At 52.0% G+C, this 18,098-nt stretch overlaps 1 protein-coding gene across 1 annotated transcript; it reads left to right on the top strand.

Annotated features, from left to right (window-relative positions):
* The first annotated feature begins 777 nt into the window (after positions 1–777).
* Positions 778–18,016, top strand: LOC112121744 (zinc finger protein 737-like). Its single transcript, XM_029912999.1, has 7 exons — positions 778–1,461; positions 1,921–3,028; positions 4,261–4,285; positions 5,435–5,491; positions 12,743–12,869; positions 15,727–15,825; positions 16,119–18,016. The coding sequence occupies exons 1-7, from the start codon at positions 1,428–1,430 to the stop codon at positions 16,967–16,969; spliced, it is 2,301 nt and encodes a 766-aa protein (XP_029768859.1). The 5' UTR covers positions 778–1,427; the 3' UTR covers positions 16,970–18,016.
* Positions 18,017–18,098: the final 82 nt, after the last annotated feature.

Genomic DNA, 18,098 nt, shown 5'->3' with positions numbered 1-18,098 from the left:
ACTGAGCTGAAATAATTCCTCTCCCTCCCTTCTGACCTTAAAGTCAATGATTCGATGCTCTGTAGTGTCTGTACTTGTCCTGCCGAACCACTAATCTTTCTTCCAGCATAGCCACCAACTAGCACTTCATCCAGAGGAAGTCCCTTCTAGCTTCCACCAGGACAGAAAACATGGCACACCCAAACCACTGTGCCATTGCTGGCAATCACAATAATGAATGTAGAACTGTATGTGGGAAGAAAGCCTCTCACGCTTCCTCTCTAAACTGTCTTCAAAATGTCCCTGTTTGCCTCTCCAGTTCATTGGCAAATCACAAGTTTTTTTAAAAAAAATAAATCTTTTGTTATTTACCTTCTGGTTTTTGAGACGTGGTGGGGGAGGGGGAGAGCTGCCTGGCCCCAGCATGTATGTGTAAGGTGAGTGTGTGTGTGTGTGCGCACATGTGCATGCACACATATCACATCACAGTGACAAAACTCCACCTGCAACAGTGCACATGGAAAAATGCTGCCTCGCCCAGTGACTCTCCCCTACCACTGGGACGGGAGAGGTGTCCTTCATTCCTGCTCCACCCACCTCCCTTACCACTATTTTGTTTCCTCTCTTCCCCAGCCAGTCTTCTGCCCACCCCCCACGGCTCCCCAGAGTCTCCTCTCCCCACCTGTCCTCTTATTCCCCTGTCTCTCCCTGTCCAGTCTGCTACCTCTCACAGCTGGTATCTCGCATGCCCCTGCATGCCCAAATCCCCGGCACCTCATCAGCCTCTCTCCAGCTCCCACCCATCCCCCTGTGCCTTTTCAGCCTCCCTATAGCTCCCCATATTTCCGTGTATCTTCATAGTTTCCCATCCACTCTCCTAACCCCAGAGCTGCAGCCATATTCCTTGAGGAGCAGGGCTTCAGTCTCATTGAAAACAATGGGAGCTGATGGCCATCTTTACTAGGGGCAGCCTCACTTCCACATGCCAAAATTTCAGGGAAATAGTGCCATTTTGAATAAGGGCAGTGCGAGTCCAGCCCCCCTGAAAGTCATGGAAAGATGACAGCCATGTGGAGCAAGGGGAAAATGTGCGAGTTCTGTGCCACTAACTGTGAGATCTTTGTGAGAAACTTCTAAAAATCCCAGCTAAATATCATGAGACTCATGCTAAAATTACCAGAGTTGGCATCTGGGCATCACATTTTCCACACAGAAACTGTGTGTTTTTAATGAAAGCTTTGAGAAACTTCACTTTCGTCTCTGGGAAGGGGGATTTTTCAGCCCTGCCTGTGACTGAACTGGTGGGACTGTGACGGGGGCAGCAAGTTCTGAGTGGGGGACTCTGGCTGTTTCAGGGGTCGGTAACCTTTGAGGAGCTGGCTGTGTATTTCACGGAGGAGAAGTGGGCTGTGCTGGACCCCCATCAGAGAGCTCTCTACAGGGACGTCATGCAGGAGAACTATGAGAACGTGACCGCATTGGGTAAGGATTCCTGTCCTCTTGGGTATTAGAAGTCCTGGGTCCATTTCTGCTCAGGGTTCTTCTCTGGTCCCTTAGATTTACCTGGACCCAGCACATCTGGAAAACAACTCTGTATCAGAATCATGGTAAACCCCGGTCTCGTTCAGTTCTGTGTCAACTCACCCAGGTCCGGATTATGCCCAGCAGGTGTCATATCCTCATGGCAGAAGTTACACATGGCTTCCCACCCACCCTGACTGACACCTGGCGGTCCCCCACAGTGTTCAGATGGGATGTGGAGTCAGAATTGGTCCCCTCCTTTCCTGAGGAGAAACAGAGTTTGGGGGGAGTCCCCTACTGATTTTTCAATCTCCCCAGCAGTTATTCTGATTTTTCCCCCCATTTTCCTTTACCCTTTCTGAGGTTTTCATTCCCCCAGTGCAGGGAGTGACTCCTGTCTGGATTCTCTCTCTGTCCCAGCAGGTGATGGGACGCGGAGTGAGAACGAAGTGGGGAATCTGCCTCAGGAAGGTCCTGAGCAAGTGCAACGGCACAGAGCATTATCAGAGAACATGTCCCACAGTCCTGAGCAAGGAGATGCCTGTGAGAGTCAGCACAGGGCAGACATGCAGCAGGGAACCCACCCAGGGAACAGACAGGATAAATCCACTCACCAGGGGGGCAGTTTGAAAGACCTTAATAAAGACTTGATGCAGCCGAGAATCTGCCCCAAAGATAAACTGTATCAGTGTGCTGAGTGTGACAGAAGCTTCAATCGGAGTTCAAACCTTCTTGTCCATCAGAGAGTCCACACAGGAGAGAAACCCTATAACTGCCCCAAGTGTGGGAAAAGCTTCAGTGATGGCTCAGCCCTGACTAAACATCAGAGGATCCACACCGGAGAGACACCCTATGTCTGCTCTGACTGTGGAGAAAGCTTCAATCAGAGATCAAACCTTACTGTACATCAGAGAGTCCACACGGGAGAGAGACCCTATAGCTGCCCTGACTGCGGGAAACGGTTCACTCACTTCTCAAACCTTGTTAAACACCAGACAATCCATGCGGGAGAAAAACCCCATAAGTGCCCCAACTGTGGGAAACATTTCAGATGGAGCTCACAACTTATTAAACACCTTGATTCACACCAGAGAGCCCACAAGGGAGAAGAACCCTATCGCTGCTCTGACTGTGGGAAACGCTTCAGTTATAGCTCACACCTTAATAGACATCAAATTATCCATACCGGAGAAAGACCCTATAAATGCCCCGACTGTGGGAAAAGCTTCAAGCTGAGCTCCATCCTTCTTGTACATCAGAGAATCCACACGGGGGAAAGACCCTATCACTGCCTTGAATGCGGGAAAAGCTTCTGTGACAGCTCAGGCCTTATTAGACATCGGCGAATCCATACCGGGGAAACACCCTTTCAATGTTCTGTCTGTGGGAAAAGTTTCACTCGGAAATCGCATCTTATTTCACACCAGAGAACCCACACGGGAGAGACACCCTATAAATGTTCTGTCTGTGGGAAAAGCTACAAGGTGAAGGTCTCTCTAATGTCCCACCAGAAACTCCACACAGGATAGCATGTGGCAGGAGCTCTCCCTGTGAGGCAACGGGTCTCTGCCCTTCCAAAGCAAAGTATAAATATGCTGCAATAGCAGATGGTCTGGGTAGGGGCAGCAGGTGGGCAGATGGTTTGGGTTTCAGTGGGGAGTGGTTGGTGGAGGCCAGAGGAGGAGAGAACACTGGGTACGGTGGGAGATGGGTCATTTCAGGGTCTGGGGAGAGCAGGCAATGGGATTAGTGGGGAGACATTTCTGCAGGTTCCCCACACACTTTCCAATGTAGAGAAAAAGTAAAAATGCTGCATTGCAGTTTGCGTCTGAGTTGTCTCTGTAGCTCCTAAGCCCTCTTGTGGCAGGGGGATTTATTTAGGGAAGCAGCGAGGGGCCCTGTGGGGCCATAGTGATAAAGCAGAGAGCTGCCAATCTGCAGTGACAGGATATCAGAGCAATTCACCGTTTATTGGAATCCTCTGCAGACAGGGTGGGGGAAATTTGGGAATTCATGGTGGAGATTCCCCAGCGAGGTGGGGTTTTGCACTGTTCCTACGAGGGCAGTATGGTATAATAGGGAGAGCAGGGGGCATCGGGACACAGGACCCCGGCTCTGAGAGGGGAATGAGGTCTAATGGGTTAGAGCAGGGAGGACTGGGAGTCCTGGGTTCAATAACCAACTCTGCTAGTGTCTCCTGGTGTGATCTTGTACCAGCCACGTCCCCTCCTCTCTGTGCATCTATTGTTTCATCCCTACAACGCACATACTAGCAGTCACTCACCACCCCATGGAGCTATGAGATTGTCACTAGTTACTGTGTATTCAGTGGCTCAGGAGGAAAGAGGCACCATGGGAGGAAAGTTGCATTATTACCATTATTGTAATGCGTTGTATTATTATGTGACATTCTCCTGTTCCTTGCCGGGTCTCTGTCAGGGGGAGTGTGTTACAGAGCTGAAGGGAAGGGTTTTAGCTAGGTTCCCTTGTCCTTGTTCTCAGGCACAGGCTGTTACACACTCAGATTATTCCTGAAACAACTGCCCTGGGTGGGAGTTTCTCCTTGTTTCAGGATGGTCGGGGAGGGGAGAGGGTCTCGTGTTTCAGGGTATTCAGGTTTCAGGTTAACCTCAATGAAAACTCAGTGAAGTTTTTACCTCAATGGGTTTTTGATTTTCCAAATAAATTCCTGATTAAATGTTTGTTGTGCATCTCTATGTCATCTCCCGGCGTATCCCTGGAATTTCCTCTGCTCTCCAGCTCTGAGCAGAGTGCCCCAGACTGGGTTAGTTTCCCCCTTATTTGCTCCCGCTTAGCAGGAATCGCTCACTCCCTGTATCCAGCCCTTTCGCTGATGTCTCTGCCCATGTGGCTTTAGAAGGGGGGGGTTGATTCAGGTGCCTCATGTCTTTGCTCTTGCGGCTCTGAGTGTCTCTGGGCTCAGACTCCGTGTCTTCTGAGAAGCTGGATACATAGACACTTCCAGAGGGGGAGCAGCCCATCTCCTCCCTGGCAGCATCTCCAGCGTCTGTCCCCTCTTCCTGCTCTGTGCCCAGCTCTGTGAGGAATCCAGTGACTCCCGGGCAGAATTGTGACATTTTCCAGGGCCACAGAGCAGCTGTAGGGCTCTCAGATGTCCTCCATCGCAGGCCTTCGCTTCCCATGAGATGCCTGGATCCTACTCCCAGTTTCCTGGAGGTTTCACTAATGCTCTGCCTCCTTGCTGCGGTAACTGCATCACCGTAAGACTCTAAGAGACAACCTCCCTTTCCCCCATACTCTGCTGTCCTGTTCTTTGTCCTAGAGCCCAGCTCCCTTGCAAACTGGGCCTGTAGTGCTTCAATTCCAGCCAGTGTAGGGTTCTCGACCAGACCTGGACAGTGCTACCAGAACTCAACCAGTAAACCAATGGGGCAAATCCTACAGATAGGATCTTGTTCGTGACACCAATTGTGTAAGTGGGGGAATGGTTCTGCTATTGTGGGGAACTTTCCTGGCTTCCACACTACCCTGGTGGAATCGGAGAGCGAAAGGATCCGAGTCCTCGCTCCAACTCCCTTTTCCCAGCGTTGTAAGAAACAACTGTGTGTAATCCACTAACGCCCCTTTGACTGGAGGTGGTAACAGGCCACTTGACATGGAATGGTCTCTTCTGATATGTGTTAACTACTTACCACGAATCTGTTCCACCCTGTATTTAGTTGAGAGACTCTGACTGACCAGTTGCAATCGGGCATTTAAAGTTTCCACAGTGCGATTGACACTCATTTCTCCACTGTCAGTGCAGCTCTCATTTTGGTGTCCCTACGGTGGAGGACTGGGGTGAGTTTTGCACAAAAATCCAGGAATGTGGCCTTGTGCATCCAGAAGTTCTACAGCCACTGCAGGTGTGGGATGATGATCTCCCCAATTGGTGCTTGTTTCTCGGGCCCAGAACCGGAGCTCCACCATCTGCGACTGCGCCGTGAATGCCACCAACAAGCTTGAATTGGTTGTCACTCTGTCCCACAGCAATCTGCGCTTAGGTCAGAAGATGCCTGCTGCAAATTTCATCATGATCTGCCTAGACTGACCCTCACCTTCACATGCTGACATGTTACAAAGGCAGGAGCAAGCCCCTTGTGGCACCAGTAGACAAAGGGTTGCTCAGGCAGGGGAGGAGGGGGCTGCTGCCCCACACACATTCGGGGAATAATTATCCCCACAGCTAGCTCAAGTTTCAGGCTGCAAGAGCAGTGCTGAAGAATGACCACCTGGGATCTTGCCCTGCCGTCAAAAAACATATGACGTCACGCCACAAATATTACTTACATTATGCTTAAAACTTTCCCATTTTTTCCAATTCTCCAATCTGGCAGTACCCCAGTGTGGCCATTAATTCTGCCAGTTAGTTCCACTTGTCTGAGAGTTTTTCCTTTACCTACACTGGGCTTTGGGTCAGGTTACCAGGTAGGGCAGGGGTCCCCAACCCGGTGCCCGTGGGCGCCATGGCGCCCGCCGGGGTGTCTAAGTGCGCCCGCGTACTGGCCGGCAGACAAGCATCTGCCAAAATGCCGCCGAGAAACAGTGTCATCCAGAGATGTCGCCGCCGAAATGCTGCTGAATTTCGGCGGCGATGCCTCTGGATGACGCTGCTTCTCGGCGGCATTTTGGCGATGACGCCTATTGACGTTGCCACTTGTCAGCGGCATTTCGGTGGATGCTCGTCCGCCTCCACGGTCCTCCGTGGCTCGTGGTTGGGGACCACTGGGGTAGGGCTATATAGGCTGTTACACACAAATACTGATTCCTCTGTGAATGCCTTGATCTTACCAAATCTCCTCAGGGTTGCACTTTTCTAGGATCTCCCAACACCTTTTGAGGAACTACTGGTCCTTTTGTGCAGATACAAGCAACTGCTGCCCCTAAGCAGCCATTTTATAGCTGTGTGTCTCCTGTGCTGTATGTCCTTCTCTTCCGACTGGTAAGTAATCTTAGCTCCTGTTTACTTACTCTTTAATATTTCTGAGGGTGGCAGAGTCTCACAAACTTGAGTACCATCCGTGAATTTCATTGATATGATGTTTACTCTCTCAAATCCTTCCAACTTAATCCTTTGTATTTATCATCACTATTTGTATTAACCCTTCAGGGCACACAAACCCAAGCCAATCTGAACAATGTGTAAGATTTGGCTGCCAACATTTGTAAATCCATGCTGCTAACATCCATCGTTTAATTTATGTAGTGAGTTGACTTTTTACGAGATTTTTTTTTAAAGTTTGGTACCTCAGTTACTTTTGAGCCATCATTAGTTTCACCCCCCTTCCTTTGTTAATTAATGCACATACTTTCTTTCTAATGCTACTTTCGCCCTTGACAAACTTTTAAATGTTCATTTTAACCCCTGTAGTTTAGCATCAGCTCATTTATGTTAGTGGTGAAAGACCAAGTTACAAAACATAACCTGAAAATGTCTTTCATGATGAATTAGAAAGATCTCCAAAAATGTCATGTCCAAGAATAATCTAGAGATCATGCAGCCACTGTGCTGGCCCTGTATGTGATGGAAACCACTTCAGGCCAGGGGGTGCTGCACCCCCAGTACCCCTCGTTCCAGCACCAATAACTTAGCTTTTAAAAAAATATAAGTTATAAAACCATAGACTACTAAAGGTTCCAAAACCTTTTTTAAAAGGCGACATATCTGAGTGAAAATAGTTCTTAGACCAAGATTCCTGTGCAGTGTTTGAAACCTAAACATTGGCGCACTAGGACGTTAAAAGTGAAATGAATTAAAAGTTGTAGAACTGATTTTTTCCATTGTCCACACTTAGATAAATGCAGAAAGTAAAGCACAGCCAGGGTGCAAGAGCCGTGCTGCAGAACAGAGAACTTGTAATCTTTCCCTGCTGTGAAGAAAAAAGCCTGAGCTGCCACCACCACAAATATTGTTTAAATTATACTTAAAACTGTTGTAGGAGCAGCAGTGATCTGTATGACCTGTATGCTCAAAAGGTCTGTTACACTCCCCCCCGCTTTTGTCTCCTCTCCCTCTTTGAATACCGGTGAAGTGGCTTTCCCCCTCCCCCTCCCTCCTGGAATGCTTGTGGGATGAATGGGCTGGTTGAACAGCTGGAAGATCAGAAGAGCTTCCAGGTAGACAAGGTGTCTGGGACTCTAATTAGGCAGCACTCACACACCCAATGCATGGACGCTGCATGGACACTGGCCGAGGTGGAGTGTGACCAGCCAGACGCAACCAAGTCATCTCTAGTCACAGACCATAAGGAGCAGGTACTTAAAAGGGGAAGGGGCCATGTGCTCAGGAGTGCACTTACAAGCTTGTACCTCCTATGAAGGCCCTTCGCCCGGACCACCTGGCCAGTGGTTCGCCGCGTTGTATTCCATCGTGCCTCGGGAAGACTTACCTTCATCACACCGTCCATCGCTGTGCTGTGGGACACTTACCTTGAAGGATCCTGACATCTCCAGTGCTGTGCCTGTCCTGGGAGTGTGAGTATGCAAGGGTGAGTGTGCCCCCCCCTTCTTTTGAGCTTAGCTCTCAGTGTAATAAACATGCTACTTTCTGCCAAACTGTGGTGGGTCATTAGTCCTCAAGTAGCCCCTGGAATGGAATAATGGTTAAAGTCTCTCCCCCCCACACACACCTGAAATGGCCCCGCTGCCCACATCCCTGATTTTGCCCATGGGCCCCCTCCCTGCCCCGGCCTCCTGCTGTTGTTTGACACACACACCCCGCCCCACCACAGTCAGTTTCCAGACCCTGCCCATTCCTTCCATCCCCCATGTGCTCCCTTTGCCCCTCTGTGAACAGCAGGCAGCAGATTTTAATTCCATGTGAGGCAAGAGCGAGGCCAGCGGCTTCAGCAGATGCTCAGTCCCTGTGCGCAATACACATATGAGTTCATAAACCATCTCTTTAAGAAGCTGCTTTACCAACTGTACAGTTAATTTTTTCCTCAAAATTATAGCTCAAACGTTTGCATATAAGGGACATAGCTCTCTGGTGTTAGTAATATCTCTAAATATGTCAATCTGCCCCCCCTCCCCCCCATGACCCAGTAATCCTTGGAGAAGGTACTGCCAGAACACATGTTTAATCATATCAATAGAATGCAAATGTTTCCCTGGACAATGTTTTTAGTGATTCAAACATACAAGCCACGCAGCACATTCTGTCTGGTAGCAGGTTTTGTCAGGACACCCCGGATCCAGACACATGCCACGTTCCCAGCCCACGGGCAGCGGGTTTCATTAGCTGGTGCCACCAGGGGGCTACGGAGGCTGCACTTGCTGCCTCTCGCTCTGCTCGGGGTCGGAGCTTCCCAGGTAAGACGCTGCTGCTGCCGCCGCCTCCATTGGCTGGGAGCTGGGAGTGGGACCGAGCAGCGGCTGCAGCGGGGTCTGTGCTGGAAAGAGACCTGCATTAACCCCACTCTGTGCCCAGCCCAACTGGGACTGGCTCCTGGGGCAGCCCCGGGCTCTGCCTGCCCCGGCTACCGAGCTGGAGCGTGCAGGGGATGCAGAGACCCAGGGGACCATGCTGGGGTCAGGAGGGGAGGCTGGGCCCCTCTGCACAGCGCTGGGAGATCTCTGGGGAAAAGCTCCAGTCAGGGGCACAGGGAGCTGGGTCCCTGCTGTCTGACCCCCTTGGGCAGGTCTCTGGGTCTGTCCCTGGGCTGGGCCTGAGCCGGACCCACTGCCCAGGGGTTGGGAGGTGAAGCCCTTTGAGAGCTCTCCAGGGAAAGCCCTAGAGAAGGGCAGGGCTGCAGTGGGGTGATGGGTTAGTTGGTTTCCCACAGAAAAGGGGCACTGCCCCAAACCCAATGAAAGGGGTAAAACAGTGACATGTGCCTGGGAATTAGCCCCCAAATGCGCCCTCCGCTAGGGCAGTGTCATGGGCACAGAGCTGCAGCTGTGCACACGGATTCCTTTTGCACACTCAGTGGGGGAGAGGAATAGCTGGAAAATAACTGTGGGTGCAGAACTATGGGTGTAAATTCAAAGGCTGATGCTCACTTTATTACCTGCTTGAACCAGCAAATGTTTTCCCAGCCTGGCAGAGTCTAAATCCTCTGTCTGCAGGGAAAGAGCTGGGGGGGATGGGGATGGTGGTATTGGGGTGTGAAATGAACCAAAGCCCCTTCTAAAACCTCCCTCCCCTTGTCCTTCTCACCCTGACAGGCTGAAGAATAACGTCCATGTCTCACTCCAGATTGTCCTATTCTCCCAGGGGACAGGGAAGGGAAATGGCTGAAGTGGAACAAGCTCAGGTAGGAGATGGTGGGTTTGGTCTGGAGTGAATTCCTGGGGGGACAGGGCAAGTAGAAGGGGAGGAGAAGAGGAAATGAAATCTCTCTGCTGGGTTCTGTGAATGAGGGGCCTGATATCCAGCTACATTCCCGGGGGGGGGGGACATTCCCCTGTGTGAGGACACAAAACCCTGGATGTGCGGATATCAGAGGCCCATTGCCCTTGCACAGCAGCCATGAGCTCTCTGGAAAGTCAGGGGATGGGCTTGAATCTCAAACTGCCTCTCTCAAGGAGTAAGCCGCATGGGAAGCTGCTGCCCCCGGACTGTGGTCTGTATAGGTGGCAGCTGGGGGGTGGCAGGGAGATTCCTCTGTAGGCTGCACTGTGGTGTGTGGGGTGGGGATGTGTAGGAAGGGTAAGAGGGATGCAGAGACAGAGATGGGGGTCATGGGAGTTGCAGATGCCCCAGACCTGCACTGAGTTGCTTTACCCTTTGCCCTCCATTTGCTCATTACTCTGCCCCCTCCCCTTCCCACCTGACCCCAGAAATCCCCCCCCCATATTTGCAGAGGTTGAGCTGATGAAATCTGGGGCTCATTAGAAACAGTCCCTGTTCTACTACCTCTCATCTCCCCCCCCCAACACTTCCCATCCCCACTGTCCCCACCACATCCCCATTTCCCCTCCTCAATCCTCCCCCCGGGTTACTTCTTCCCCCCACTGATTCTTTACCCTTCTTCCCCAGAGTAAGCAGGGAGATTTTCCAGCCCTGCCTGTAGTGGGGTTAACTCGTGGCATGTGGCACCTCCTCCTGGCAGCTCGGGGGATTAGCTTCTCCTCTGTCAGTGTCTCTCCCATCATCCTGCGGGCCCCTCTCACTGCTGGAACTGCAGTCTCCACTTCATGACTCAGGCCTGATCACCCTACGTGTTCCCCCCCCTTCCAGGGTACCAAAGTCCCTCTTGACAATCCGGGGCTCAGGCAGTCTCCCTGTTCACTGCCCTGCCAGTACCACTTCTTCAGTGGCTGGTAGGAGGACTCGGGCCCCACCTCTACTCTGGGTCCTGGCTCAAGGGTTCTCTCATCAGCAGCCCAAGTCTGGTCTACCCCATACCTCGCTGCTTTCCCCCTGAGCTTTACCACCCTCTCTGAATCTCTCCCTTCTCTGGGTTTGCCAAGCCAAGCTCCCTCCTCCCAGGGAGTGACTGCAGCCTGCCTGCCTGCCTGCTGCCCCTGTCTGTAGCCAGCTTCCTGGTTTATATAGGCCCCGCCTGTCCCTGCACAGTGAGCCTCTCTCTAATTAGCTGCCTCTAGCTTAACGCTCCCCTGTTGGCAGCCGAATTAGCTGATTGGGCTCAACTAGCCCAATTCAGCTCTTGCAGGGCCCGTGCAGGGAGCACCCCCCCATCTGGGGTTGCAAACCCTCCTGGTTTCGCCAGGAGTCTCTTGGAATCAGTCTCCTGGAGGCTACTGAAGCCAACTGGGAGATTTTAGGCTGCGAAAAGTCCGGCAGCGCAGCGGGGCTAAGACAGGCTCCCTGCCTTCCCTGGCTCTGCACTGCTCCTGGAAGTGGCCAGCATGTCTCTGCGGCGGGTGGGGAGTGGGGGCAGGGGTCTCCGTGCATTGCCTGCACCCCGAGTGCCGACTTTGCAGCTCCCATTGGCTGGGAACTGCAGCCAGTGGGAGCTGCGGGGGCAGTGCCTGCAGGCAGGGGCAGAGCACAGAGTCCACTGGGCCCCCCAGGTGCTGCAGGGACTTGTCGGCCACTTCCAGGAGTGGCACAGAGCCAGGGCAGGCAGGGTGCCTGCCTTATCCCCACTGCGCTGCCACCTGGGAGCCGCCTGAGGTAAGCGCCTCCCGGCTGGAGCCCTCACCCCCCCCCCACATCCCCACTCCCTGCCCCAGCCCTGAGCCTCCTCCTGCACCCAAACTCCCTCCTAATGCCTGCACCCTCTCCTGTACTCCACCCCTCTGCCTTGCCTGGAGCCCTGTCCTGCACCCAAACTCCTTCATAGAGCCTGCATCTGTCACCCCCTCCCAGGACCGGCTCTAGGCACCAGCAAAGCAAGCACGTGCTCGGGGCAGCACATTTCCAGGGGCGGCATTCCGGCCATCCTTTTTATCCGGGGCAGTTGTGCTTTCGGAGCTGCACCACTTAGACGGGGCGAGGGTGCCGCGCCCCGGCCGCAATGGGAAGGGGAAGCCCCAGCCCTGGGATGCTGAGCTGCCAGGGCCCAGCCGTTACCTGGGGAGGAGAGGGTGAGTCCTGCTGGGGAGCAGGGGCTGCGCCGCCTCATCTGCGCACTGGCAACTGCGCTGCCTTGTGCCACCCCTTATATTGGGGCTTCTCTGCGTGGCCGGGCGGGGAAGGGGGTAAAGCCCCTGCAGGCACTGGGAGAAGGTGACATCACTCTCTCCGCTTCCAGCGCCACCTGCGAGCCCCAGCCCCACCTGAGCTTGGGGCAGCAAAAAACCTAGAGCCGGTCCTGCCCCCTCCCACATCCCAATCCCCTGCCCCAGCCCTGAGCCCCCTCTCAGAGCCTGCACCCCACACCCCATCCCACACTCCAGTCCCCTCCAGCCCTGAGCCTGGTCTAGCACCCAACTCCCCCTCCCCCCCCGAGCTTGCACCCCAGACCCCCTCCTGCACACCTACCCCAGGCTCAGCCCGGAGCCCCCTCCCACACTCTGAACCCCTCGGCCCCAGAGCTTGCATCGCCTCCCACACCCCAAACCATTGCCTGAGCCCGGTGAAAGTGAGTGAAGGTGGAGGACAGTGAGTATCGGAGGGAGGGGGGATGGAATGAGCGGATCGGGGCCTCATGAAAGGGGCGGGGTCTTAGGGAAGGGGCAGGGCAGGGCAAGGGTGTTTGGGCTTCTGTGATATGACAGTTGGCAACCTTACCCCCATCACACTGCCTGAGACTGAGCTGGGGGATTGTGGATGGGGGAACAGGTCCTGAGTGGGGGACTCTGGCTATTTCAGGGGCCGGTGACCTTCGAGGAGGTGGCTGTGTATTTCACGGAGGAGGAGTGGGCTCTGCTGGACCCATGTCAGAGAACCCTCTACATGGATGTGATGCAGGAGAATTATGAGAATGTGTCCTTGCTGGGTAAGAAATCCTGTCCCCTCGGGCATTAGAAGCAGGAGGATCTCTGATGAACCAAAATCAGCTTGTACTCAGGGTTCTTTCCTGGTCCCCTAGATTTCAGGGGAATCAGCCCAGTAGTCCCCAGAACTCTTGAGAGACAGCCTGTCACCTCTATTCCTCTTCCAGGGAAAAGGCAATTTGGAGATGGGGGGAAGATGTTAATCCACCCCATCCAAGAGAGACGATGGTGGTGTGTTCCTCGTCTTTTTAAACATGGGCTCATTCTCACATTTGGAGATTTTGTGTGTCCTGCTCTTCCCAGGACTGGCTCTGTGCCTGGTAAGGGCTCTGGTCTCAGCAGGGTTGCAAAGTGGTAAGAGCTATGCCAGATTCTTAAAATCCCTCAGAGTGGAGATCCCTGAATGTACACATCTCCTAGGAACCATTCAATCTCTCCAAAGGATATCCAGGAACATTTCCTCATCTGTTGGCTTTATACAAGGGCACCCTCCCACCCAGCACACCTGGAAACATCTGTGTCTCTGAGTAACTGTAAAACCCTGGCGTGACCCAGGGTGTCTAGGGAAGCCCTCACTGAAAATGCCAAGGGCAGGGCAGGCTGAAAAAAGGAGAGCAGATACTTCCAAAACTGGTGGTTAACACTGAAATTAGACTCACCAACCAGTCACAAACTGTGCTTCTGATCCCCCACATTAGTTATCAAGAAGCTGAAAAAATGAAATCACACAGCCCCCTTTATTGCATTACAGTTCTCTGGCTCCCAATCACCACCTAGGTCCAGTAAAGTGAGAAGTTATTTAAACAAAATGTTCTTCTGACCCCAAAGGGCCAGCCACATTACCAGATCAATATTAGTTTGGATCTTACCCAAAATACCATGCTGCCAGTCAATCCTTTAGTATCTAACACTAAAGATTTATAAGAAAAGAAAAGAACAAGATGGGAATTGTTAAATGGTCAAGCAATCAGACACACACATAAGACTTCAAAGTCCAAATCATAGAATCATAGAATATCAGGGTTGGAAGGGACCTCAGGAGGTCATCTAGTCCAACCCCCTGCTCAAAGCAGGACCAATTCCCAACTAAATCATCCCAGCCAGGGCTTTGTCAAGCCGGGCCTTAAAAACCTCCAAGGAAGGAGACTCCACCACCTCCCTAGGTAACGCGTTCCAGTGCTTCACCACCCTCCTAGTGAAATAGCATTTCCTAATATCCAACCTAGACCTCCCCCACTGCAACTTGAGACCATTGCTCCTTGTTCTGTCATCTGCCACCATTGAGAACAGCCGAGTTCCATCCTCTTTGGAACCCCCTTTCAGGTAGTTGTAGGCTGCTATCAAATCCCCCCTCATTCTTCTCTTCTGGAGACTAAACAATCCCAGTTCCCTCAGCCTCTCCTCATAAGTCATGCGCTCCAGACCCCTAATCATTTTTGTTGCCCTCCGCTGGACTCTTTCCAATTTTTCCACATCCTTCTTGTAGTGTGGGGCCCAAAACTGGACACAGTACTCCAGATGAGGCCTCACCAATGTCGAATAAAGGGGAACGATCACGTCCCTCAATCTGCTGGCAATGCCCCTACTTATACAGCCCAAAATGCCGTTAGCCTTCTTGGCAACAAGGGTACACTGTTGTGCTCAGGTTCTTAGCAGTATTGGTGAATTACTGGCTTGAAAGTCCCTCTGGAGCACATCCACAGCTTGGATGGGTTGTTCAGTCATTTGTTTAGAGCTTCAGTTTGTAGAAAAGTTACTCCAGAGGTAAGAAGCAGGAATGAAGACAAAATGGAGATGATACAGCTTCTCTTTATATATTTTTGCCATGTGGCTTGTACTTCCTGTGTCCCAAACAAAAGCTGCCTAGCACCAGTGGCATAGCCAGCTTTTCAGAGGAGGGGGACCAAAGATAAAAAAGGCGCCCCCCCTTGGCTCCTCCTCTGGCCACGCCCCCTTGGCTCCTCCTCCAGCCGCATCGACCCTCCCCCTCCATGGCTCCTCCGGCCCTGCCGTGCCACCCCCGTGGCCCCCCCTCTTGCTCCTCCGGCCGCCATGCTGCACCCCCCTCCCCCACTCCTCTGGCCGCGCCCGCCGCCCCCCCATGGCTGCCGGCCGCACTGTGGGCTGCCAGCCTGGGCGCCCCCTCACTCCTCCGGCCCGGCTGCGGCTGCCAGGCCGCCAGCCTGTGTCCCCCCTCACTCCTCCGGCCCGGCTGCGGCTGCCGGGCCGCCAGCCTGCGTCCCCCCTCGCTCTTCCAGCCCGGCCACAGCTGCCGGGCCGCCAGCCTGCGTCCCCCCTCGCTCCGCCCTCCGGCCCGGCTGCCGGGCTGCGCTGCGGGCCGCCAGCCTGCGCCCCCCCTCGCCCATCCCCCATTTTTCCAAAAGCAGCTGGAAGTGGCTGCTTTCCCCTGCACCCCGCTAGCTACGCTAGTGCCTAGCACATGGCATGGAAAAGCCTTAGAGTTCTCTTCCATAGGCATGCCCCTACATGACTTGCTGGCTCATAAGGTGTAGTCCCTGGCTTCTTTCAGTGGGTTCATTGTACAGCTGATGACCCTTGATAGGCCATTGAACAGGCTAGGCAGTGCTGATGCCAATCTGTCTTGGGGGTGTCACCCAGAAACACGGCACAAGTTTTGAAATACAGATGTACCCTACACATCTATAACTCATAATACAAAGGTGATACAAACATATAAACAAAATTATCATACTTAACAAATTATAACATTTTCACAGACACTTTACATGGCATATCTGGTCAGATTGCTTACAATTTTATAAATTTGGTATCAATAATATCTCCCATATTTCATATAGCGTCACACCTGGTTTCACCTCTTTTCTTTCCCTGGAGCAGCATTTCCCATTCCCAGACCTGAGGTGATCCCCCAGCTGGAACAAGGGGAAGAACCATGGGGCTATGTGGAAAGGGAGCTCTTCAAAAACACTTGCACAGGTGAGGAGTTGGTTAAATGGATTCACAAACCATCCATGATTGGCATAAACAGCTGGGATTCCCACAAAGGGCCCTGAGCTTCTTGCTTTCTGCCTCACCTCACTGAGTTCAGGATTGTCCCCGGCAGGTATTGTGTCCTCATGACATACGTCACTCATGGCTCCTGTCCTTTTCATCTCCCCAAGAGTTATTCCTGTTTGTTCCACCCCTTTTCCATTCCCCTTCCTGAGCTTCCCTTTCTCCCTGGCACAGGGAAGGACTCATGTCTGGATTCTCTCTCTATCTTAGCAGGTGATGGGTTGGTGGGTGTAATGAGGAGAAGAACCCTGGGCAGGAAGGTCCTGAGCAAGTGGAACTGCAGGGGACCTTACTGGGAAGACGTGAAGAGGAAGTTTCCCAGAGTCCGGAGCAGGGACATGCCTGTGAGAGTCAGCCCAGACCAGAGAGGCAGCAGGGGAACCACCAAGAGCAGAGATCGTGTAAATCCACTCACCGAGATGGAGATCTGAATAACCTGAATGAAACTACGATCCAGCCAAGAATCTGCACTAAAGAGAAACCGTATGAATGTGCTGATTGCAGGAAAAACTTCAGTCGGAGATCAAACCTGATTGTACATCAAAGAATCCACAAGAGAGAGAAACCCTTTAAATGCCTCAACTGTGGGAAAATGTTCAAGGTGAAATCAGACCTTACTAAACATCAGAGAATCCACAGTGGAGAAAGCGCCTATAAATGCCCCGAGTGTGGGAAAAGCTTCAGTCATAGTTCAAAGCTCACTGCACATCTGAGAGTTCATACAGGAGAGACACCCTATAAATGCTCTGAGTGTGGGAAAAACTTCTCTCGTGGCTCAAATTTAATTGTACATCATAGAGTCCATTCGGGAGAGAGACCCTATAAATGCCCTGCGTGTGGGGAAAGCTTCAAGCACAGCTCATCTGTCTGTAGACATCAGAGAATCCACATTGGAGAAAGACCCTATAAATGCACCCAATGTGGGAAAAACTTCAGTCAGAGCTCAGTCCTCACTAAACATCAGAGAACCCACACAGGAGAATCACCCTATAGCTGTTCTGTCTGTGGGAAAAGCTACAAGACAAAGTTGGAGCTAATGTCTCACCAGAAATTCTACACAAGATAGAAGGTGTTGGGAGCTCTCCCTGTGGGTAAATGGGTCTGTGCCCTCCTGCAGCAAAGTGTAAATGTGCTGCATTTGAGGAGGGTCTGGGTAGAGTCAGAAGGCAGGTTGATGGTTGGGGTTTCAGTGGTGGGAGGTTGGTGGGGGCCAGGGAGGAGGAAACGCTGGGTCCTAGAGAGATGGGTCATTTCAGAGTCTGGAGGGAGCAGGCAAAGGGATTAGTTGGGAGACATTTCTGTGGATTCCACACACACTTTCCAATGTAGAGAAGAGGTAAAAATACCCAGTCGCGGTTTGTGTCTGACCATCTCTGCAGCTCCGAAGGCCCCTCATGGTGGGGATAAGGGGACATTATTCAGGGAGGCAGCCATGGGACCTGTAGCTATAAGGCAGTGAGAGCTGCTGATGTGAAGTCTCAGGATTTCAAAGTAGTGCTCAGGGTATGGAATATTTCTGGATACAGAGAGGTGGGCTGCAGATTGGGGAATGTGTGGGGGTGTTATCTGTGGGGTGGGATCTTTGGGGTATTGCACTGTTGCTGTGTGGGCAGTATGGTGTAATAGTGAGAGCAGGGAGACTAGGAATCAGGACTCTTGGGTTCTCTTCTGCACTCTGCATGAGGAGTAGGGTCTAATGGGCTAGAACAGGAGAGACAACTATGAATCAGGACTCCCAGGTTCCGTTCCCAGCTCTGCTAATATTTACATTTGTGACCTTATACGAGTGGCCCTTCCCCTGAATCTTCCTGCTAGGAAACTTTTAGTGAGCCAAAGGGAAAGTTCATCTGGTTTCCTTTGACCCTGTTTGCAGGGACAGGCTCTGCTCATGTTGTTACACATTGGGATTATTCCTGAAATACAGTAGAACCTCCGAGTTATGAACAAATCGGGAATGCAGGTTGTTCGTAACTCTGAACAAAATGGTATGGTTGTTCTTTCAAAAGTTTACAACTGAACATTAACTTAATTCACCTTTGAAACTATACTATGTAGAATAAATATGCTGTCTTTAACCATCTTAATTTAAATGAAATAAGCACAGAAATGGTTTCCTTACCTTGTTAAATCTTTTTTTTAAACTTTGTTTATTTTTTTCTTGGTTTACGTTTAACACAGTACTGTACTGTATTTGC

The sequence above is a fragment of the Terrapene carolina genome, unplaced genomic scaffold (genome assembly GCF_002925995.2).
Source record: "Terrapene carolina triunguis isolate 2854851 unplaced genomic scaffold, T_m_triunguis-2.0 Scaffold419, whole genome shotgun sequence".
NCBI classification, from domain to species: Eukaryota; Metazoa; Chordata; order Testudines; family Emydidae; genus Terrapene; species Terrapene triunguis.
The sequence above is the reverse complement of the archived record's forward strand: the minus strand, read 5'-3'. Positions and strand labels throughout refer to the sequence as shown.